At 36.8% G+C, this 24,721-nt stretch overlaps 1 protein-coding gene across 15 annotated transcripts in view; it reads right to left on the minus strand.

Annotated features, from left to right (window-relative positions):
* TSGA10 (testis specific 10) overlaps positions 1–24,721 on the minus strand; it is a 164,006-nt gene that overhangs the window by 84,426 nt on the left and 54,859 nt on the right. For all 15 annotated transcript variants that reach the window (XM_063695607.1, XM_063695603.1, XM_063695604.1 and 12 more), the window contains 2 exons: positions 5,506–5,621; positions 2,881–3,035 (listed from right to left, as the gene is read on the minus strand). In XM_063695607.1, coding sequence (XP_063551677.1) covers positions 2,881–3,035; positions 5,506–5,621 — 271 coding nt within the window. The remainder of the gene's footprint in view (positions 1–2,880; positions 3,036–5,505; positions 5,622–24,721) is intronic.

A 24,721-nucleotide genomic window follows, 5' to 3' on the forward strand; every position in this document is an offset into this window, starting at 1 on the left:
TTGCTTGTGAAGGAAATATAACATTGGTACGGTTCGCAGAATGGAAGAAATGTGAAATATTAGATATAGCACAAGAAAATGAGATTTTGAAAGATGTGAAGAATTTTGCTTCTAAATGTTAGTGTTGTGAAAGGAAATCATGCTTAAATATTCAAAAATGTTTTAAATATAATGAGAAGCAAAATTCCACCTAAAAAACCTAAAATTTCAAAACAATGAGTCAGCCTTTTCCACAAGCATTTACCATCTCATGCCCTTTGATGACCTCAATTATGTTCATGATTCCCAAATCTACTAACTTTAATTAAATTTTCCTCCAAACCTAAAAGTCCAAGAGCCTTTAAATATTTCAATATTTCACCTACATAACCCAAAAGACAACTCAAACTCAACATGTCAATAACTTTCCTTTCTAAGCCTGTTCTAGTTCCTGTTTCTTCCTTCATACATAGGAACTATCCATGTGATTCTTAAGCCAGAAACCATACCTTGTCAATTTTACTTCCTTAAGAGACCTATTTCTCTCACTGATACTCCTACTATTCTAATATAGCTCTCAACACTGTTTTCTTAACTAGTGTCCCTGTCACTACTCTCATTTCCCTATAATCCATCTTTTATATGAATTTACAAATGCCAGAATATTTGTTATAAAATAAAGACCTAATTGTAACATTTCATTATCATTATTTCAGTGACCCTCTATATCCATGATGATAGATCTCACACTCAACATCACATGTACTTTTATGATTTTTTTGCTTAACTATCCCATCTCTTCATATATCTATATCTCTATGGGATAGATATATGAAGAGATGGGTTATATACATATATATACACACACACACACACACACACCGTAAGGCTGCAATGAGCATCACAGCAGAGAAGGGACTGTATGCCTATCCCATCTTTTCTTTGCCCTCCCATATCTATCTCTCTACAACCTGTTCTCTGGCCATGCTAAACTATCAGGAAGTCTCATGAAATTCTCATGAAAGCCACTGGACTCTCACTTAAGCTGTTCAACCTGTCTGGATCACCCTTTCTCATTGTCTTCTTTCCCTGACTACTATCTAGTCATTCTCCTGACTACTATCTAGTCATTCAAATATTCTCCTGACTACTATCTAGTCATTTTTCAGGGTAGTCCAGGCACCATCACTTAATGGAAGATTTTTCCAGACCTTCCTCCTCCCTTAACCCAATTCCCAGGCTGAATCAGGTGTGTTTTTGCCCAATTCCAACAACACACTGTGCATATGTCATTATGGCACTTAATATATTCTGTCATAACAGTATCTTTATCTCTCTCCTTATTACACTAGAGGCTTTGAGAAGGCGGACCATTCACCTTTTTTTTTTTTTTTTTTTTTTTTTGAGACAGAGTCTTGCTCTGTCATGCAGGCTGGAGTAGGATGGCACAAACTAGGCTCACTGCAACCTCCACCCCCCAGGCTCAGGTGATACTCCTGCCTCAGCCTCCCAAGTAGCTGGGACTACAGGCGTGTGCCACCATGCCCCTGCCTCACCCTCAGTTTCTAACATAACATCTGGTACATGTCAACAAATGTTTGTTGAAAGAATGAATGGATGGATGGAAACATAAATTAATGAATTAGTTACCTTAGTAATAAAGTAAACTAATAAAGCCCTTATTCCAATGATGCTGCTTTTGCTTAAGATATTTGTGAAAACAGCTTAGGAACTGCTTTCAGAATCAGTTTATAAGCTAGAAAATAATATCAGTATCTGCCTTGTTGGCAACACCTTTTATTTATTTTATTTATTTATTTTTGAGACAGAGTCTCGCACTGTCGCCCAGGCTGGAGTGCAATGGCCCAATCTCGGCTCACTGCAAGCTCCGCCTCCAGGGTTCAAGCGAGTCTCCTGACTCAGCCTCCTGAGGAGCTGTGATTACAGGTGCCCGTCACCACGCCCAGCTAATTTTTTGTATTTTTAATAGAGACGGGGGTTTCACTATGTTGGCCAGGCTGGTCTCGAACGCCTACCTCATGATCTGCCCTCCTCGGCCTCCCAAAGTGCTGGGATTACAGGCGTGAGCCACCGCACCCGGCCTGCACGCAGCCAGCTACATCTTTTTTCAACAACAAAAATGTGGGATGGAGGTTATTATCCAGCTTTATTCACCAGCCCTATATGATCTATTCTCAAAGCCTGAGGATGATGTAAAAATGTGCTCCTAGGGCAGGGTGCAGCGGCTTACGCCTGTAATCCCAGCACTTTGGGAGGCTGAGGTGGGCGGATCACGAGGTCAGGAGATTGAGACCATCCTGACTAACATGGTGAAACCCTGCCTCTACTAAAAATACAAAAAATTAGCCAGGCGTGGTGGCTGGCACCTGTAGTCCCAGCTACTCAGGAGGCTGAGGCAGGAGAATTGCTTGAACCCGGGAGGCGGAGCTTGCAGTAAACCGAGATCGCGCTACTGCACTCCAGCCTGGGCAAGGGAGGAAGACTCCCGTTTGAAAAAAAAAAAAAAAAAGAAAAGTGTTCCTAGTTCTAAACACAATTACAAAGGGTAACTACCTGAAAATATGCTTTTAAGAAGAAATCAGTCTCACTACTTTATTGTCATGCTTTATATTTTGATATCTGAATTAGTTCTTGTCAGTTGATATTAATTACTAATTCATGATAGAAAAATCAACTTAAAATATTAGCTACTAGATTTGTACACATGCTTCCTAAAACTATCTTAAAATATTTCAAAGTCAGATTTTGAAGTTCCAGCTTCTAGAAAAACATTTGAGAAAATTCGAATATTTTATTCAGATTCTAGTTCTTTTAAGCCATAGTTTAACATTTAACATTTCATTTAAACGTTTCTTATAAACCACAGTTCTCAGAACATACTTTCATTGCCAAACTCTCTCCAAGGGATGCAATATTCTGAGATTTTTTATCCAAACATGCTTGCAGGCATTCCTTTTCTTTAGCCAGATCATTGAGGGTTCCACCAAGAATGCTGATTTCTTCTCGCTGTGCAATATTTTGCCTTGTAAAGTTATCTATATATGCAATCATAAAAGTGTTGTTTTAATCAAAATAAAATCTTTTTTCTATTTCAAGCAGATTATCGTACTTTTTGAAGTTCTCCTTACTTCTAATATATATTATATTCAATTACTAACAATGAGTACTATATCCCAAATTAAAAAATTTTTTTTGGTTAAAAGCTACAGTGAATCACAAAACTCTAAATGATGCATAAACACAAAAGCACAATAACAATGAATTAGAATAGTGAAGGAAAGCTCTACATCGCAAGCTGTCAAAGTAGACTTAATGTATGATGGGAAAAGAGAGAGTGGGTGGATGAAGTAAGTGGAATATCAAAACAATCTGCGGCATTTCTCTCCTGTAGTTTCCCCTCCCCTCCCTCTAGCCTAGAATCACTGTTGTATATAAAGTTGGTAAGTAACAAATCTTAATAAAATATTCAATTAAGTCATCTTTAAAGTAAAATGTCTTCTAATATTCTGGTATTTCTAAAGTAGTGTTATAAAAATTCCTAGGAAAAAAAATCATCCCAGGAAGTATGATTCAATCTGTGAGAACTCTTGCAAGCCAATGTCAATGTTGAAGGCCTGAATGATTGGTACAGAAGAATAGTTTTCAAATTGTGGTTTCTCAACCAGCACCATCAGCATCACCTGGGAAATGTACATTCTTATGCCTCCACTCCAGACCTACTGAATCAGAAATTCTGGGGGAGGGAACAGCAATTTATGTTTTAAAAACTCCTTCTTTCCCCAGTGATTCTAATGTATAATGAGGATTGAGAACCACTCGTCTAGAGTAGTTCACCTACTCTAGGTATTAGATTTACCTACAGAAACTGTTAGAGACACAAAAGCTCTTGTTCTAGCCTACTTCAAGGAGGCTGGCTCCAATGATCTTTATTAGCTCTCAAGGTGATTCTGACACAGATGAAAGTTTGAGAACCACTGGTCTAGAGCTCTACAAGGGAAGCTCTGTTAGACAGACTTCTAGGTTAATCCCTACTAGGTTAATACCTGTGAGGGCCATCCAGGAGCAGTGCTAAGGGAGATAATACCATATTGTCATATGCCAAAAGCTTGATCTATATAGTACTGGAGAATACACCATGTCTCTTTTTGCAGGCAGTATTGCCTTTAAGACAACCCACATGTTTTGTGTGTCCTGATATCTGAGTTCATTCCCACTGGCAATCAAACAATCAATACATCTCTAAAATAGCTCTAGTATCTCCTAGCTTAAAAAAATTATCAACCTAACAGCCCACTCAAACTATTACCTTATTTTCTTGCTACCCTTTAATAGCCAAACTTCTTGAGAGACTTCTATTCTTTTCTGTCCTGACTTCACTTCCCATTTATTCCTCAGCCCACTCTATCTTCTACATCCAACACTCCATTCAAACTTTTTTTTGGTGTACCAAATCTTCCAATGTGCCAAATCCAATCAATATTTTTCTTTAGCCTCACTTATTTCACTTCTCAAAAGTGTCTGACAATTGATCATATCCTCCCCTTTTAAAAACACTTTGCTTTCTGGTCTTCCAAAATAACACTCACTTCTGGGTCTTCTTCCTACTTCTTTGGCTTCTTGTTACTCAGTCCTGGATCCTCTTCTCCTCATTCTCTATATTTCCCTAGGTAATTTCACGGTTTTAAAATATCATTTATATGCTGATGTGTCCCAAATATGTATCTTTCTCTTCTGAGACACAAACTTAAATATTCAGCTGCTTACCTTAGATCTTTATTGGGACTTAAAATACCCAAATGTGAGTTCTCCTTCAATATTATCTTTTATATTTCTGTTTTAATATTTCCTGGTTTGATAAATAGTATCTCCATCTACCTAGTTGGTTATACCAGACATTCTTGAACTATATAATAGCAAGTGTTAACAATATTTCCTCTGCTTTAAAATAGGCTCTTCTATAGCCCTGACCAAAATTTTACCCTGTAATATTAAGTTATGACCATATTTTCATACTGATCACTAACAAGAAACATAAATAAGAAACTTTAAAAAAGTAACTTTTTCTATAAACCCCAGTAATATCACAGACATAACTAACACTATCCCCTTGGTGATAAGTGAGTTCTTGCTAGACATAACTAAACATATGTACACTTTCCACCAAAAGTAATATATAGGTACTGTTTCATTACAGCAGCTATGGACAAGCTACAATATTACACAAAAAAATTCAAATTTAAGTTATCATCGTAAAGTTTACAAACTGTTGCTGCTGAGTTTAGCTATTACTTCATTGATAAATTTTAACTTATCACTAAGTACTTATGGTGCTAAATCTAAAAAATTTTGCTGTCAAAGAAAAATGAATTTTTCTACTATTTTTTATTCATAAACTTAGTTAAGCGCTTGTTTCCAAGTTTTTCTGTTATACTGAAGAGAAGAAAATACATCTTTGCTACCAAACTTAAGAAAAACTAAAAGTAATATTAAGAGAAAAAAACTCACCAATTTTTTCATCCAAGCACATAATTTTCTCCTGAGTAAGCTGTAGCTCATATTTTTTCTTAGCAAGGTGTCGCTGAGTATCAGAAAGATCTTTTTCTGTGTTTTCATACAAAAGTCTGCAAATATTTTAATAATAAAACTAATTCTGAAATTTTTGTTTTGTCATCTTGTAGTGTGTTTAAATCTAAAAACTTTTAAGGACACTAATATATTTATTTCCTCTTAATATTTTTATACAGTTTTAATATTTTCATTATAAAACCAGGAAGTTTAAAAAATAAAGGGTAAGAAGGGATCTTCAATCCACCACTCCAACATAAGCTACTATTAGCATTTTGGTCATAATACCTTCCTTAGGTCCCTTAATGCCAAATCAGAGCAATCAGATTAGGAACTACTATGTTAGCTCTGGTTGGGGTTTGTCTGTCTCAACAGCCTAGGGTTTTATGTTTTAATTCAGAAACAAGACGAGGCCATAGAGATGTGTGCAACACAGGAAATAGAACTAAGGTGTCCCATGTAAATATGGAGAGATATACCATTAGTGAGAAGGTCAGACTAGAGAAAAACACCTTGTCAATTGCTGCTAGGCTCAGGAAAATAATAACAACTGTAATGCCTAACCTTGTTTTTTACTAACTCTATTTTTAAATTTTCCCTTTTTGTCTCCTTAACTACCTAGCCTTGTTTCCCATATAAATAAGACTCTCCCTTAGCTGGGAAAGCCGGACAAACTCCATTTGGCCCCTTGATTTACAAGACATTAAGGGCTCCTTACCCGACCCCCTTCCTCAAGGAGTTAACTTGTGTAAGCAGATCCTCAGCATTTCAAAGGAGCCCAATTAACTGATAAGGTACTGGAACAAACAATGTGTGAAGTTCCCAGGATTTTGCTCAAAAAGATAACAACATAAAGCCTTGAGTCTGCGTCCAGCATAGCATCCATATCTAACTCTAACAAAGGATTTAGAGCCCTGCACCTGGTTCCGTTGCTTTTTTTGTAACCGTTTGCCTTTTAAATTGTTAATCTCTCTGTAACCATTTGTTTTTTTGATTCTTGCATGTTTTTACTTCTGTAGAATTATTGCATTTGAGCTCCCCTCCCCCTCCTAAACTAAGGTATAAAGTTAATCAAGCCCTTCCTCGAGGCTGAGAGAATTTTGAGCATTAGCCGTCTCTTTGGCCCCCGGCTTAATAAAGGACTCTTAATTCGTCTCAACGTGTGGCGTTTTCTCTAACTCGCTTGGGTATAACGCAACAAAGAGTCTTAATCTCAATCTAAGCATCAAAATAAAATTTGGTTCCCGATTGGTCATATAATCAGGAACCCCTCGCAAAACTCTGGAGGCATGCTCTCAACCCAAGCACAGAACTAACCCCAGACAAAGGCCTATGGAAAATGATCTCATAATTCAAAATTTAAAAATACATCAAGAAACAATCCAACCTTAGTGGGAGTCAAAAGACACACAAACTAAATTAGATCCCTAAGAACTTCAGACTACAGCACTATCAAATAGAAACTTAGAAATACATGTGTTTAAATACAAACACATAAAATAAGTAATAGGATATATAAAGAAAAAAATAATCAACAAATTTGGAAAAGAACCAAATAGAACTTCACAAAATTAAACTAACATCAAAATTTTAAAGATTACAAAAACTCAGTGGACAAGTTAAAAATACAGAATAGACACTGTGAAAGAGATAACTGGTAAACTGGGGAAAAAACAGATCAGAGGTCCTATATTAGAGCACAAATAAAACAATGAAAAAATACAAAATAGAGGTTAACAGACATAAAAGACAGAATAAGAAGGTCCAATATTTACCAAATCAAAATCCCAGTAGGGAAGAATAAAGACAATATTCAACAAAATAATAGCTAATAAAAGATGAAATCCAAGACTAAAGAGGTATTAACCTGTATCTATTAAGACAATTATAAATGGGGGAGGATAAAAGGACTTAAAAGGAGACAAGATTTCTATACTTTATGCAAACTGATAAAATGTGACACCAGTGGATGGTGATAAGTAAGTACAATTCACAGAGCAACCACTGAAAAATCTATAGACACTCAAAAATACTACAGATATCAAAAATGGGATTCTAAAAAATGTCAAGTAATCCATGAAAAGGCAGGAAAACAAAAACAGAGACATGAGAAACAGAGGAAAGAAACAAACGAAAAACACCCCCAAAAAATAACATGGAGAATTGAGCCCTACCAATAATTATATTAAATGCATATGGTCTACCTTATTTTTAACAGCCAAAACCTGGAAAAAATCAAAATGTCCCTCACCAGGTGAATAGCCGAACAAATTATGGTACATTCATACTATGGAATGTTACTCAGCAATATTAAAAAGTAGCAAAATTTAATACTTGGCTGGATCTCAATGGCATTATTCTGAGTTTTCAAGCGAATCTTGAAAATCATGGCTGTATGACTCTTTCTATAACATTCTTGAAATGACAAAATTACAGAGTTGGACAATAGATTAGTGTCAGATATTAGGGATCATGGTGGGGGAAGAGGAGATGTGACTGTAAAAGAGTAGCATGAGGGATATTTTTGCGGTAATAGACTTTCCGTGTCTTGAATGTGGTAGTAGTTACATGAAACTACATATGTGATAAAATGACAGAACTATGCACACACATGGTACCAATGTCAATTTTCTGGCTTTGATATTGTACTATAGTGATATAAAATGTAATCATTGTGGGAAAGTGGGTGACGGGAATACATCGACTTATCTGTATATTTTTGTAACTTCCTACAAATTATGAAATTATTTTAAAGCAGCAAAACAAAAAAAAGTCCTAGAGTTAGGCTGCACAATTATGCCAATTAAATTAAAATCTCTGGGAATGAGAATCAACATCACTATTGTTTTTTAAATCTCCTCATTTGATTCTAATATGCAGCCAAGGCTGTTAAGGAATGCATCTGATATGGTTTGGATGTTTGTCCGCTCCAAATCTCATGTTGAAATGTGATTTCCAATGTTGGAAGTGGGGCCTGGGGAGAGATGACTGGATCACGGGGGCAGGTCCCTCATGAATGGTTTAACACTATCCCCTTGGTGATAAGTGAGATCTCGCTAGTTAGTTCACATGAGATCTGGCTGTTCAAAGAAATCTGGGACCTCCCCTTTTCTCTTGCTCCTGCCCTTGTCATGTGATGCACTGGCTCCCCCTTTGCTTTCCACCAAGATGGCAAGCTGTCTCGTGCCCTCACCAGAAGCAAATGCCAGCACCATGCTTCCTGTACAGCCTGCAGAACCATAAGCTAAAATAAATCTCCTTTCTTTTAAAATGACCCACACTCAGGTATTTCTTTATGGCAACACAAGAATAGACTAATAGAGCCTCCTGATGTCTCTTCATCTAGGGTAGCAAAGGGTGAAAAACTGACAAAGCAGGTGTATATGAGGCAGAAAGTGATAGTGGTTTTATGGCATCAGCGTCTCTCCCATCCCCCCATACCATGAACTCAAAGAGGCTGACATTGTTAGTCACCCAAAAGCATTGTTTTACACAATAACTTATATCTCCATGGGAAAATGTGTTCCAGGGCCAAAATTATAAGACATTTGAGATGGCCAGTCATTTAAAAACGAAACAAAACAAAACACACTGATTACAAAATCAAGCAGAAGCTGGTATATTAGAATAAATGCATCCAGGCCGGGAGCGGTGGCTCATGTCTGTAATCCCAGCACTTTGGGAGGCCAAGGTGGGTAGATCATGAAGTCAGGAGTTTGAGAACAGCCTGAACATGGTGAAACCCTGTCTCTACTAAAAATACAAAAATTAGCCGGGCACAGTGGCATGCACCTGCAATCCTAGCTACTCAGGAGGCTGAGGCAGGAGAATTGCTTGAACCCAGGAGGCGGAGGTTGCAGTGAGCTGAGATCGCACCACTGCACTCCAGCCTGGGTGACAGAGTAAGACTCCGTCTCAAAATTAATTAATTAATTAATTTTAAAAATGCATCCAAAAAATTAATTAGCCCAAAAAAATTTAAAAGAAAGGAGAAGCCAGGCATGATGGCTCATGCCTATAATCCTAGCACTTTGGGAGGCCAATGTGGGAGGATCACTTGAGGCTGGGAGATCAAGACCAGCCTGGGCAACATAGGAAGACCCCCGTCTCTATAAAAAAATTTTTAAAAATTAGTCAGGCACGGCGGCACATGTCTGTGGTCCCAGCTACTTGGGAGGCTGAGGCAAGAGAATCACCTGTGCCTGAGAGGTCAAGGCTGCAGTGAGCTGTGATTGTGCCACTATACTCCAGCCTGGGCAACAGAGGGCGATCCTGTCTTTAAAAAAAAAAAAAAAGTTGTTTTTTTGGAGGTTCTAGAAAAATTTTAAAAACTAAATAAAAGACACTGCTAGATATTATCAATATGAAAAAAGACAAGGAAAAAAGGTACAAATAACAGTTATAAGAAATGTAGTAGATGAAGTTAAAAAAAATACATGGTGTAAATAGTAGAATGGATACACTTGATAAATGAATTAGCACACTGACAACAAATTGAAGAAATTCCAGTAGAAGGATAAACAAACAGAAAACAAGAAATAAATGTAGAAGACTTACCAAAGCTGACTTTGAGACTTACTACAGTATTCAAGATGGTATGGCATTAGTCTACGGATCAACAGACTAATAAAGCAGAATACAGAGCACAGAAATAGACCACAGATATATGGTCAATCGATTTTCAATAAATACACCAAAGCAATCCAATGGGGAAAGGAAACAATTGGTGCTAAAACAACTGCATTGCCCTGAGTGATGAAATATTCTGTACAACAAACACCCATGACAGGGGTTTACCTACATAACAAACCTATACATGTACCCCTCAACTTAAAAGTTGAAAAGTAAAATAAAATGAACAAAAACAAACCAAAAAACACAATTGTATTCTTTTGTTGAAAAATAAGAACTCTGACCACTACATGACACCATACACAAAAAACCTAACCATAAAATGTAAAATTACAATGCTTTTGGAGAAAGCATAAACATGTATGTTAAAAGTTTTAACCAATCCTGTTAATCAAATCCAACCAAATCAGAATCTACTATGACCAAATGGGGTTTACCCAGGCATGCCAGGTTGGTTTACAATTTGAAAATTAAAAATTAATCAATAATAACTCATCATATTAACAGACTGATAAAGAAATAATTATGATCATATCAACAGATGCAGAATAAGCATTTGACAAAATCCAATATCCATTCTTAATAAGAACACTCAGCAAATTACAAATAGAAGACACTTTTTCCAATCTCATAATAGGCATCTATGAAAAGCTTATTGCTGACATTACAAAGATGAAAGGCTGAACTGCTTTCCTTCCAAAACCAGGAACAAAACAAGGATGACTGTTCTCATTCTTCTGTTGAACACTGTACCAGAGGTTCTACCAAGTAAATAAGGAAAGAAAAAGAAACACAAGGCATTAAGATTAGAAAAGAAGCAAAACTCTTAATTCACAGGTGACATGATAATCTACATAGGAAATCATATAAAATCTACCAAAAAACTGAGGCTAGATGTTCAAGACCACCCTGGACAACAGCAAGACCCTGTGTCTAAAAAAAAAAAAATTGGGGGGCCGGGCGCAGTGTTTCATACCTGTAATCCCAGCACTTTGGGAGGCCGAGGAGGGCGAATCACGAGGTCAGGAGACTGAGACCATCCTGGCTAACACAGTGAAACCCCGTCTCTACTAAAAATACAAAAAATTAGCCGGGTGTGGTTGTGGGCACCTGTAGTCCCAGCTACTGGGGAGGCTGAGGCAAGAGAATGGCGTGAACCCGGGAGGCAGAGCTTGCAGTGAGCCAAGATCATGCCACTGCACTCCAGCCTGGGCGACAGTGCAAGACTCCGTCTCAAAAAAAAAAAAAAAATTTTTTTAGGCCAGGCACAGTAGCTAATGCCTGTAATCCCGTCACTTTGGGAGGTCGAGGCAGGGAGATCACCTGCGGTCAGGAGTTCGAAACCAGCCTGACCAACGTGGAGAAACCCTGTCACTACTAAAAATACAAAATTAGCCGGGTGTAGTGGCGCATGCCTGTAATCCCAGCTACTTGGGGGGCTGAGGCAGGAGAATCGTTTGAACCCGGGAGGCGGAGGTTGCAGTGAGCCGAGATGGCACCACTGCACTCCAGCCTCGGCAACAAAAGTAAAACGCTGTCTGAACAAAAAATAAAAAAAAATTTTTTTTTAAATTGGCCAGGCATGGTAGCGCATACCTTTACTCCCAGCTACCTAGGAGGCTGAGGCAGTAGAATCACTGGAGCCTAGGAGTTTGAGGCTACAGTGAGCTGTCATCACACCACTACTGTCCAGCCTGAGTGACGGAATAAGACAGTGTCTCTAGAAAAAGAAATACTAAAATTTTTTGTTCATCAAAAACAAAGCAATTACAAGCAAAAAACAAGCCACAGACTAGTTTAAAAAAATCATACATTTCAGATAAACGGCTTCTAGCTACAATAATGCCTACAAATAAACAATAAAAACCACCAAGCAAAAAAATGAGCAATAGAATTGAACAGACACTTAACAAAAGAAGATATATAAATGGCACACAAACAGGCACTCAACATCATTAGGAATCAAGAAAATACAGATTAAAACCACACAATTATACCTCTTCACATCCAGTAAAATGGCTAAAATTAGAGACTGAAAACACTAAATGTTGCTAAGGATATGGATGGAACTCACATGGGGTTCTGTGGGAGAAAGAACTAGATAAAATTAATTCAGTGACTATTTTCTCAATTCTCTCAAGGATAGCCCAAAGCTAGTACAATTCTAGATTCCTATGAATCTAAGAGAGATGATAATTCAGTGTAGTAGTCCCCTCTTATCTGTGGTTTCTCTTTCTGTGGTTTCAGTTACCCACAGTCAACTGAAAACAGACAGACCACATTCACATGACTTTTACAATATGTGGTTATAATTAGTTATTGTTGTTATATTTTATTATTAGTTATTGTTGTTAATCTCTTACTGCACCTAATTTATAAATTAAACATTATCATAGGTATGTATATTTAGGAAAAAACACATAGTACATATAGGGTTCAGTATTAATATCTGTGGTTTCAGGCATCCACTGAGGGTCTTGGGACATATCCCCCCTCGATAAGAGGGGACTACTATACATACAATAGGTATCTTAGCAAATTAGAACTCAGTTCTCATTCTCTCTGAGAGGCCTGATTTAAAAGGGCTGCATTATAAATTGTTACTGGGACTGTAAAATCACACAATCACGTGGAAAACTGATCATTCCTTATGAAATTAAATGCGTGCTTACCATGTAACCCAATAATTCCACTCTTATTTATTCAAGAGAATAAAAACATATGCCCATAAAAGGCATATGCAAAAATTTTACAGCAGTCTTACTCATGAATTGCAGCTAAAAGTGGGTGACTAATCCAAATATCTATCAACAAAGTATTAATAAAAGCATGTGGTTTATCTATACTATGGACTACTACTTCACAATTTTAAAAAAGGATTGTGGTAGGGAAAATGGCAGATAGGAGGCAGGACTAATTTGAAGCTCTCACTCAGACGAACAGAGCAGTGTGTGGAGACTCGCATTGTGAACTTTTGCTCCAAGAACTACAGCAGGAACATACTAGGAAAGCCGAGAGAATCCACAGACCCTTTGAAGGAAGAGGATTGCTCCTGCAGGACCTGAGAGACAGCCCAAATAATTTGAGTGCCCAAAGTGGGAAAGTGGGAAAAGGGGATCATCCACCCCTGAACACACACCTTCACTGGGGAAACTGAAGGTCCAGATCACGGGAGAAGGATTTGACCTTACCTGGAGCTGAGATACTTTAGAGAGCCAAGCGAAATACAGGAGTAGAGTAAGCTGCGGGAAGAGCCCTATGGGCTCTCTCAGTCCCCAGGGAAGCCATCTCTGACATTTTCTCACAGGGGTCCTTGGGGAGGGCTGCCAGAGGAACTGGGAAAAGACCACAGGGAGAAGGAAACTTCCAACTTAATTTTGTAACAATTCCAACCAAATGTGAACTTTCTTGGACAGAACTCAGGGAAAGAGGTGAAGCTCAAGTGCAGATGCGGGCAGGAGGGGTGGCACAAAACCTGAAAGCCCTGCTTGCTTTCTCAGCTGGGAGGCTAGTAGCCCAGGGCAAGTTCTTAGCCCTGCTTGCCCACTGCCTGGAAACAAACTTGGTGTTGTTGGTGGGGAGGGCACAGTGGGAGTGAGATTGGCCTTTTGGGTTGCATGGGAGCTGGGTGAGGCCTGTAATTGCTGGCTTTCCCCCACTTCCCTAGTGACCTGCATGATACAGGAGAGGCAGCCATAATCCTCCTGGGAGCATAACTCCGTTGACCTGGGAACCACACTCCCATCCCCCACAGCAGTGGTAGCAAGCCCCACCCAAGGAGAATCTAAGCTCTGACATGACTAACCCTGCCCCACCTGAGGGTCTTCCTCTATCCACCTGGTAGCTGAAGACAAAGGTCATATTCTCTTGGGAGTTCTGGGGCCCCACTCACCACCTGATCCTCCCTATACTACCATAGCTGATGCTCTCTTGAAAGTGCCACCTCCTGGCAGGAGGCCAACCAGCATAAAACCAGTGCAATAAACAACAATAATACAACCAAGGACCCTCGCAGAGTCCATTTCACTCCCCTGCCACCTGTACCAGAGCAGGTGCTGCTATCCATGGCTGAGAGACCAGAAGATGGTTCATATCACAGGACTCTGTACAAACACCCCCCAGTACCAGCCCAGAACCTGGCAGACCCACTGGGTGGCTAGATACAGAAGAGAAATAACAATCACACAGTTTGGCTATCAGGAAGCCACATCCCTCTAGGAAGAGAGGGAGAATACTACATCAAGGGAGTACCCCATGGGACAAAAGAATCTGAACAGCAGCCCCTGAGCCCCAGATCTTCCCTCTGACATAGCCTACCCAAATGAGAAGGAACGAGAAAAACAATTCTGGTAATATGACAAAACAAGGTTCTTTAACACCCTCAAAAAATCACACTAGCTCACCAGCAATGGATCCAAACCAAGAAGAAATCCCTGATTTGCCAGAAAAAGAATTCAGAAGGTCAGTTATTAAGCTAATCAAGGAGGCACCAGAAAAGGGCAAAGTGTAATTTAATGAAATAAAAAAAGATACAAGATACGAGGGAAGAAATCTTCAGTGAAATAGGTAGTATAAATAAAAAACAATCACAACTTCTGGAAATCAAGGGCACACAGAAATGCAAAATGCACTGGAAAGTCTCAGCAATAGAACTGAACAAACAGAATAAAAAACTTTAGAGCTTGAAGACAAGATTTTCAAAATAACCCAATCCAACAAAGACAAAGAAAAAAGAATTTTTAAAAAATGAACAAAGCTTCCAAGAAGTTTTGGATTATGTTAAACAACCAAACCTAAAAATAACTGGCATCCTGTGGAAGAAGAGAAATCTAAAAGTATGGAAAACGTATTTGGGGGAATAATCGAGGAAAACTTCCCTAGCCTTGCTAGAGACCTAGACATCCAAATACAAGAAGCTCAAAGAACACCTGGGAAATTCATCACAAAAAAATCATCACCTAGGCACACAGTCATCAGGACATCTAAAGGCAAGACAAAGAAAAGAATATTAAGAGCTGTGAGGCAAAAGCATGAGCTAACCTATAAAGGAAAACCTTTCAGATTAACAGCAAATTTCTCAGCAGAAACCCTACTAGCTAGAAGGAATTGTTGTCCTATCTTCAGCCTCCTTAAACAGAACAATTGTCAGCCATTAATTTTGTATCCAGTGAAACTAAGCTTCATACATGAAGGAAAGAGTCTTTTTCAGACAAACAAATGCAGAGAGAATATACCACTACCAAGCCAGCACTATAAAGAACTGCAAAACGAGCTCTAAATCTTGAAACAAACCCTCAATATACATCAAACAGAACCTCGTTAAAGCATAAATCTCACAGGACCTATAAAACAACACAGTAAGTAAATACATACATGCATGCATGCATACATACATACATACATAAATACCAAGGTATTCAGGCAGTAAATAGCACAATGAATAGAATAGTATGTCACATCTCATTAGAAACATTGAATGTAAATGGCCTAAATGCTCCACTTAAAAGATACAGAATGGCAGAATTGATAATTCACTGAACAAGTATCTGCTGCTTTCAAGAGACTCACCTAACACATAAGAATTCACATAAACTTAAGGTAAAGGGGTGGAAAAAGACATTCCATGCTAATGGACACCAAAAGCAAGCAAGAGTAGCTATTCTTATATCAGACAAACAAATTTGAAAACAACAGCAGTTGAAAAAGACAAAGAGGGACATTATATAATGATAAAAGGCCTTGTCCAACAGGAAGGTATCACAATCTTAAATATAGAACAATTACTACTAAACCTAATAACTGACATAGACAGAAGCACAATAATAGTGGGGGACTTCAATACTCCACTGACAGCACTTGACAGGTCATCAAGAAAGAAAGTCAACAAAGAAACAATGGATTTAAACTATACCCTAGTACAGGACTATACCCAAATGGACTTAACAGGTATTTACAGAATATTCCACCCAACAACCACAGAATATACATTCTATTCATTAGCACATGGAATGCTCTTCAAGATAGACCATATTGTAGGCCACCAAACAAGTCTCAATAAATTTAAGAAAATTTAAATTATATCAAGTACTGTCTCTGACCACAGTTGAATAAAATTGGAAATCCACTCCAAAAGGAACCTTCAAAACCATGCAAATACGTGGAAATTAAATAACCTGCTCCTGAATGATCACTGGGTCAACCATGAAATCAAGATGGAAATTTAAAAATTCTTTGAAGTGAACAATAATAGTGACACAACCTATCAAAACCTTTGGGATACAGCAAAGGCAGTGCTAAAAAAGTTCACAGCTTTAAATGCCTACATCAAAAAGTCTGAAAGAGCACAAACAGACAATCTAAGGTCACACCTCAAGAAACTAGAGAAACAAGAACAAACCAAACCCAAACTCAGCAGAAGAAAAGAAATAATAAATATCAGAGCAAAATGAAATGAAATTGCAACAAAAAACACAAAAAAATTCATCAAAAAGCCAGTTCTTTGAAAAGATAAGTAAAATTGATAGACCATTAGCGAGATTTAACTAAGAAAAGAAGACAGAAGATACAAATAAGCTCAATTAGAAATGAAATGGGAGATATTACAACTGACATCACAGAAATACAAAAGATCATTTAAGGCTACTACAAACACCTTCACACGCATAAACTAGAAAACCTAGAGGAGATGGATAAATTCCTGGAAATATACAACCCTCCTAGCTTAAACCAGAAAGAATTAGAAACCCTGAACTGACCAATAACAGGGGGATTCAAATAGTAATTTAAAAATTGCCCACAAAAAAAGTCAAGGACCAGCTGAATTCTATCAGACATTCAAAGAAGAATTGGTACCAATTCTACTAAAACTATTCTACAAGATAAAGAGGGAATTTTCCCTAAATCATTCTATGAAGCCAGCATCACCCTAAATACCAAAACCAGGAAAGGACATAACAAAAAATGAAACTATAGACCAATATATCTGATGAATATAGATGCAAAAATCCTTAACAAAATACTAGCTAACCAAATCCAACAGCATATCAAAAAGATAATCCACCATGATCAAGTGGGTTTCAAACCAGGGAGGCAGGGAAGGTTTAACATACGCAAGTCAATAAATGTGACAGACCACATAAACAGAATAAAAAACAAAAATCACATGATCATCTCAATAGATGGAGAAAAGGCATCTGAAAAATCCAGCATCCCTTTATGATTAAATCCCTCAGCAAAATCAGCATAAAAGGGACATACCTTAATGTAATAAAAGCCATCTACGGACATACCCACAGCCAATATAATACAGAACAGGGAAACACTGAAAGCACTCCTGCTAAGAACTGGAAAAAGAAAAGGATGCCCACTCTCTCCACTTCTATTCAACATAGTACTGGAAGTCTTAGCCAGAGCAATCAGACAAGAGAAGTAAAGGGCATCCAAATCAGCAAAGAGGAATTCAAATTGTCGCCGTTTGCTGATGATATGATCGTAGACCTAGAAAATCCTAAAGACTCCTCCAAAAAGCTCCTAGAACTGATAAATGAATTCAGAAAAGTTTCAGGATACAAAATCAATGTACACAAATCAGTAACACTAATATACACCAACGGCAATCATGCAGAAAATCAAATCAAGAACTCAACACCTTTTTTAATAGCTGCAAAGAAAAAAAAAACAACTTGGGAATATACCTAACCAAGGAGGTGAAAGATCTCTACAAGGAAAACTATAAAACACTGCTGAAAGACATCACAGACGACACAAACAAATGGAAACATGTCCCGTGCTCATGGATGAGTACAATCAAAAATGTGAAAATGAACCTACTGCCAAAAGCAATATACAAATTCAATGCAATTCCCATCAAAATAACACCATCTTTCTTCACAGAACTAGAAAAGACAATCCCAAAATTCATATGGAACCAAAAAAGAGCCCACATAGCCAAGGCAAGACTAAGCAAAAAGAACAAACCTGGAGGCACTGCATTATCCAACTTCAAACTATACTACAAAGCTACAGTTATCAAAAAAGCATGGTACTGATATAAAAATAGGCACTTAGACGAATGCAACAGAATAAGAACGCAGAAATAAGGCCAAATGCTTAAAGCCAACTGATCTTCAACAAAGCAAACAAAAATATGAAGTAGGGGAAAGGACACCTTATTCAACAAATGGTGCTGGGATAACTGGCAAGCCACATGTAGAAGAATGAAACTGGATCCTCATCTCTCACCTTATACAAAAATCAACTCAAGATGGATCAAGCACTTAAATCTAAGACCTGAAACCATAAAAATTAAAGAACATTGAAAAAACCTTTCTAGACATTGGCTTAGGCAGTGACTTTACAACCAAGAACCCAAAAGCAAATGGAACAAAAACAATAAGTAGGTAGGACTTAATTAAACTAAAAAGTTTCTGCACAGCAAAAGAAACACTCAGCAGAGTAAACAGAAAACACAAACAGTGGGAGAAAATCTTCACAATCCATATATCTGACAAAGGACTAATATCCAGAATCTACACAGAACTCAAACAAATTAGCAATAAAAAAACAAACAATCCCATCAAAAAGTGGGCTAAGGACATGAATAGATAATTTTCAAAAGAAGATATACAAATGGCCAACAAACAAATTAAAAAATGCTCAACATCACTAATGATCAGGGAAATGCAAATCAAAGACAAAATGTGATACCACCTTACTCCTGCAAGAATTGGCCATAATCAAAAAAATTAAAAACCAACAGATGTTGGTGGGGATGCAGTGAAAGGGACCACTTTTACACTGCTGGTGGGAATGTAAGCTAGTACAACCACTGTGGAAAACAGTGTGGAGATTCCTTAAAGAACTAAATGTAAAACCATTTGATCCAGCAATCCAACTACTGAGTGTCTACCCAGAGGAAAAGAAGTCATTATACAAAAAAGATACTTGTACACACGTTTATAGCAGCACAATTAGCAATTTCAAAAATATGGAACCAGCCCAAATGCCCATCAATCAATAAATGGATAAAGAAATTGTGGTATATATATATACCATGGAATACAATCCAGTCATAAAAAGGAATGAAATAATTACATTCGCAGCAACCTGGATGGAACTGGAGACCATTATTCTAAGGGAAGTAACTCAGGAATGGAAAACCAAACATCTTATGTTCTCACTCATAAGTGGGAGCTAAGCTATGAGGATGCAAAGGCATAAGGATGATACAATGGACTTTGGGGATTTAGGGGAAAGGATGGGAGGTAGGGTGAGGGATAAAAGACTATAAATTGGGTACAGTGTATACTGCTCGGGCTATGGGTGCACCAAGATCTCACAAATCACTTAAGAATGTACTCATGTAACCAAACACCATCTGTTCCCCAAAAACCTATGGAAATTAAACAAATAAAATAAAATAAAAAATAAAAGGTTCATATTAGAAATATTAAAGATTGTACTATTAATACTTTTATAGGTGATAATGATTCTTTAAAAAATTCTATTGAAAGAAACAAGCCAGATACAAAAAAGTATATACTTTATACTTAAAAAAGTATATACTTTAGTGAGATTTAACTAAGAAAAGAAGACAGAAGATACAAATAAGCTCAATTAGAAATGAAATGGGAGATATTACAACTGACATCACAGAAATACAAAAGATCAGACAGAGTCTCGCTCTGTCACCAGGCTGTAGTACAGTGGTGCAATCTCGGCTCACTGCAACTTCTGACTCCCTAGTTCAAGCGATTCTCCTGCCTCAGCCTCCCCAGTAGTTGGGATTACAGGCACGTGCCACCACGTCCAGCTAATTTTTGTATTTTTAGTAGAGACGGGGTTTCACCATTTTGGCCAGGCTGGTCTCAATCTCCTGACCTCGTGATCCACCAGCCTCGGCCTCCCAAAGTGCTGGGATTACAGGCGTGAGCCACTGTGCCGAGCCAAAAAAAAGTATATTGTATCAGTACGTATGTAGGCAGCCCCAACTTTGACAGCCATGTAGGACCACAAAAATGACTGTACAAGCTGTCCAGGCAAAGTAATCTTTAATAATCAATGAGAAAAATAATTTTTCCATAACTTTTAAATTTTAAGTCAAAATATAACTTTATTACTGTCATTTATAAGTGTATAGCAAAATTTTAAAAACTAGTATTTATTGAGTACAATGTAAATTAAAACATTAGGTACACTGAGAATTAACATGTTTTATTCTTTATAAAAAGTTTATCAAGAGTAGTTTGAACAGTGCTTGCCGCCTCTTATCAAAACAAAATACAGAGCAAGCATGTTTTTTATGTCTTGGCAAGTTGTTATACACCTTTCTAAGTTTGGATCAGCTTCCATGTTTTACCCTTTATGCTTTCAATGGCATGAAATATCTCGGAGAGTTCTTTTAATGTGATGGCTTTTGCCAATGTCACGTCTACTGGGCTGCCTTCATCCTTTTTGTCACAATCACTTTCTTCAATTATGTTGATAAGGTTGCCTTTATTAGTTTCCCTGGCTGCATATCTAGAATCTCATTAATGGCAGCAGTGTCAACATTTCCATGACAGCTATTTCTTCCTTAATTCCCTTTACACTTGACTCAAATTTTGCTTCCAGTGTTGTAACTCTTGGTTTCTTTGTAGCATTTTCATCTTTGATGGCCAATTCCCCCCTTTCAACTATCCATTTTATAAAATGTCACATGTTTATCACTGGGAAACGAGGAGGCAACAGAAAACAGACTTTGCTATCTAAGCATAAACTGATTAACATGTCACTGATCAATCACCCACACACTTTAAAAGAAGTGATGTGATTGGTCACTGGTCATGATTTATATCTGTTATTTTCTTAGGGATTTGTAGATTAAAGAGCTAGCAGTAAGTTTGTACTTCATGCGATTACTCACAGTAATTACTCTGGTAACTGAAACTGTGTTGGTAGAGAACTGATATTACTAAACTAAACCCTACTAACCAAATTAATACATATAGAAACCATGCAAAGTGGGGACTCCCTCTAAGAAACCCAGATACAGGCAAAATTTACCCATGGTAATAAGTGTCAGGCAATGGGGAGGAGGAGAAATGACTGGAAAGGAGAATAAGGAAACTATCTGGAGGGAAGGAAACGCTCTGTATCTTTTTTAAAGTATGGTTACACAGTTATATACAATTGTGTACATTCATCAAACTGACCATATGTTATTGCATATTAATGACCTGAATCTGAAAATATATATATATAGGACCCCAAAAACTTAAATTCAGACAAAAATTCTAAAATAAATTCTAAAGGATATTTTTCTAACAGAAAATAAAGGACCCCAGATCACTCAAAGGCAACAAAAGGAATGAAGGGCAATGAAAAGAATAAATGTACAGGTAAATCTAAACAAATATTGACTGAGCAAACAACAGTAAGTGTTTTATTCAGTTTATATATATAGTTATACACACATGTATGTATATGTGTTATTAAAATATTTGGCTAAAAATGGTACAGAAGTTAAGATGGGTAAATGGAGTTACTGTTCTAAGGTTCTTGAAATTCTCAGGTAATCACTAAAAGAATAATAAATGAGTTTATGACTTCTAGAATGATTTATAAGCTGACAGAAAACAATAAAATGATTTTTTAAATACCCCATCAATCCAAAAGAAGGCAAGAAAAGAATCATACAATTGATAATAACAGAAAGCATACAAGACATTAGATTTAAACCCAAAGATATAAGTAAATAAAATACAAATGGACCAAATGATCCAGTTAAAATATAAAAGATGTCAGATTAAATTTTAAAAACTTAACACATGCTATTTGTGAAAGATGTCTAAAACATAAGGACACTGAAAAGTTGACAGCAAAAGAAAATATTTTTCATGAAAATGAATACTCAAAGAAAATTGGTATAGCTATGTTAGTATCACACAAAGAGGTAAGAAACATGAGTAGAGATAAAGAAAGTCACTTAGTAATAGAAAAATTGTAAACGTATATGCACCTAATAACATACCATCAAAATATATAATGAAAAAATTGACAGGTCTCCGAGGACAAAAAATTTTTATACAGAAAATAGTAAATATCAAAACCTTTAGAATATACCTAAAGAAGTATTTTGAGGATAATTTAAAGCTTTACATGTTTCTATTAGAAAAAAAGGCCTAGCCGGGCACGGTGGCTCACACCTGTAATCCCAGGACTTTGGGAGGCCGAGGTGGGTGGATCACGAGGTCAGGAGTTTGAGACCATCCTGGCTAACACGATGAAACCCCGTCTCTACTAAAAATACAAAAAAAAATTAGCCGGGCGTGGTGGCGGGCGCCTGTAGTCCCAGTTACTTGGGAGGCTGAGGCAGGAGAATGGCGTGAAGTTGGGAGGTGGAGCATGCAGTGAGCCGAGATCGCACCACTGCACTCCAACCTGGGTGACAGAGAGAGACTCTGCCTCAAAAAAAAAAAAAAAAAAAAAAAAAAGAAAAGAAAAAAGAAAAAAAGGCCTAAAAAGTAAAAATGTAAACATTCATCTGAAGAAAATTCAAGAAAAAAAGAAATCTAAAAAAAATAGAGGAAAGGAAATAATAAGAACAAAAGTAATGAAATAATAAAAACAAAAAACAAACAATAGAGATGATCAAAACCAAAGCAAAATGTTGGTCTTTGGAAAAAACTAATAATAACCACCAACTGCAGAATAGAAAAACAGGAAATAACTACAGACTCTATGTACATTCAAATGTTCACAGGATATTATAAATAACATTATACTAAACATCCTTTTAAATTTAGACAAAATGAAAACTGCTTACATATATATACTAACTCACGTAAGAAGGAAATTCTAATTATTTCTTTAATAAATAAATGAAATAAAACCTACCCTTAAAGAAGAGATCCAAATGACTTTATTGGTAAGTTCTACAACTCCAATCTTATACAAACTGTTCCACAAAATGACAGAAGAAAAAATGAATTGAAAAGAGTATTATAGTATGAGTTTACATTACCTTGCTATCAAAATCTGATTTTAAAAAGCCATAAGAGACAGCTGAGCGTGATGGCTCACACCTGTAATCCCAGCACTTTGGGAGGCCAAGGCAGGTGGATCACCTGAGGTCGGGAGTTCAAGACCAGCCTGACCAACATGGAGAAACCACATCTCTACTAAAAATACAAAATTAGCTGGGGGTCGTGGCGCATGCCTGTAATCCCAGCTACTCAGGAGGCTGAGGCAGGAGAATCACTTGATCCTGGGAGGCGGAGGTTGCGGTGAGCCAAGATCGCGCCATTGCACTCCAGCCTGGGCAACAAGAGTGAAACTCCGTCTCAAAAATAATAAAAAATAAAATAAAGCCATAAGAAAGGTAAATTATCAGCCAATCTAAATTACAAAAATAGATGTAAATATACAAAACAAAGTATTAGTTAACATAGACCAACAATAAGTAACAAGCATAATATAGTGTGACCAATCTATATTTATTCTACCCTGTAAAGTTGGTTTAGTATTACAAAATTAATCAGTGTAAGTTCACATTTTAACAGAAAAAGGGAGAAAAATAATGTGACCATCTAAATCCATGAATAAAAATTATCAGATCAATTTCAACATTCATGTATGATTTTTTAGTATCTGGGCAAAATAAAAATAGGAGAAAATTTTCTTAAATCTAATATTACATAGTTATCAAAGAACCTACAAGAAATATATTTAATAGTTAATTAGAAGTAATTCACATATAACAAGGCAAGAAAAATAAAATGTATAAGAATTAGGCAGGAAAAGAATACTTGCGGATAACATGATTTTATGTACACAAATGAAAAAAACTTCTGTAGGTGGGTTATTAAAATTAATGAAAAGTTAGCAGGACTGTTGGATACCACACCAAAATACAAAAATCAATTTTATTTTTACATAACAGCCACAATTTTTAAAAACAGTTAAAATCAGCTCAAAATACTGAGTACCTATGAATTTAACAAAATAAATGTAAGACCTCTCTACACAAAAAATAGGAAACATTATAGAGCAAAACTGAAAAATATAGAGAGATATACAATGTTTATGGTGGCCCAGAAGACTCAAATAACATAAAAATAAATGATTTCAAAATTAATCTATGATTCAACTCAATGCCATTAAAATCTTAACAGTGTTTTTCTTTTTCGGGGTGGACTTTGACCAGCTCACTCTAAAATTTATATGAAAATTGAAAATGCAAAGGGCCGGCAATAGTCAAGACTTTCTTGATGAATAACAAGGTAGATTTGTTCTTATAGGTTTAACACTTTTACAGTTATAGTAATTAGGAAAGTTTTGTAATGGTACAAGAACCACGTAAAAGACAAATGGAACAGATTATTGACCCTAGAAATACACACATACATAGATATTTATTTTTAAGAAAAACATCTCTGCAGAGCGGTAAAGGACAATCTTTTCAACAAATATTACTGGGAAAATTGAGTAATCATGTATTAAAAAGCAAAATAAAACAAAACTTGACCACTGCCTCACAACATAC

This window comes from Gorilla gorilla, chromosome 12 (assembly GCF_029281585.2).
Source record: "Gorilla gorilla gorilla isolate KB3781 chromosome 12, NHGRI_mGorGor1-v2.1_pri, whole genome shotgun sequence".
Classification (NCBI taxonomy): Eukaryota; Metazoa; Chordata; class Mammalia; order Primates; family Hominidae; genus Gorilla; species Gorilla gorilla.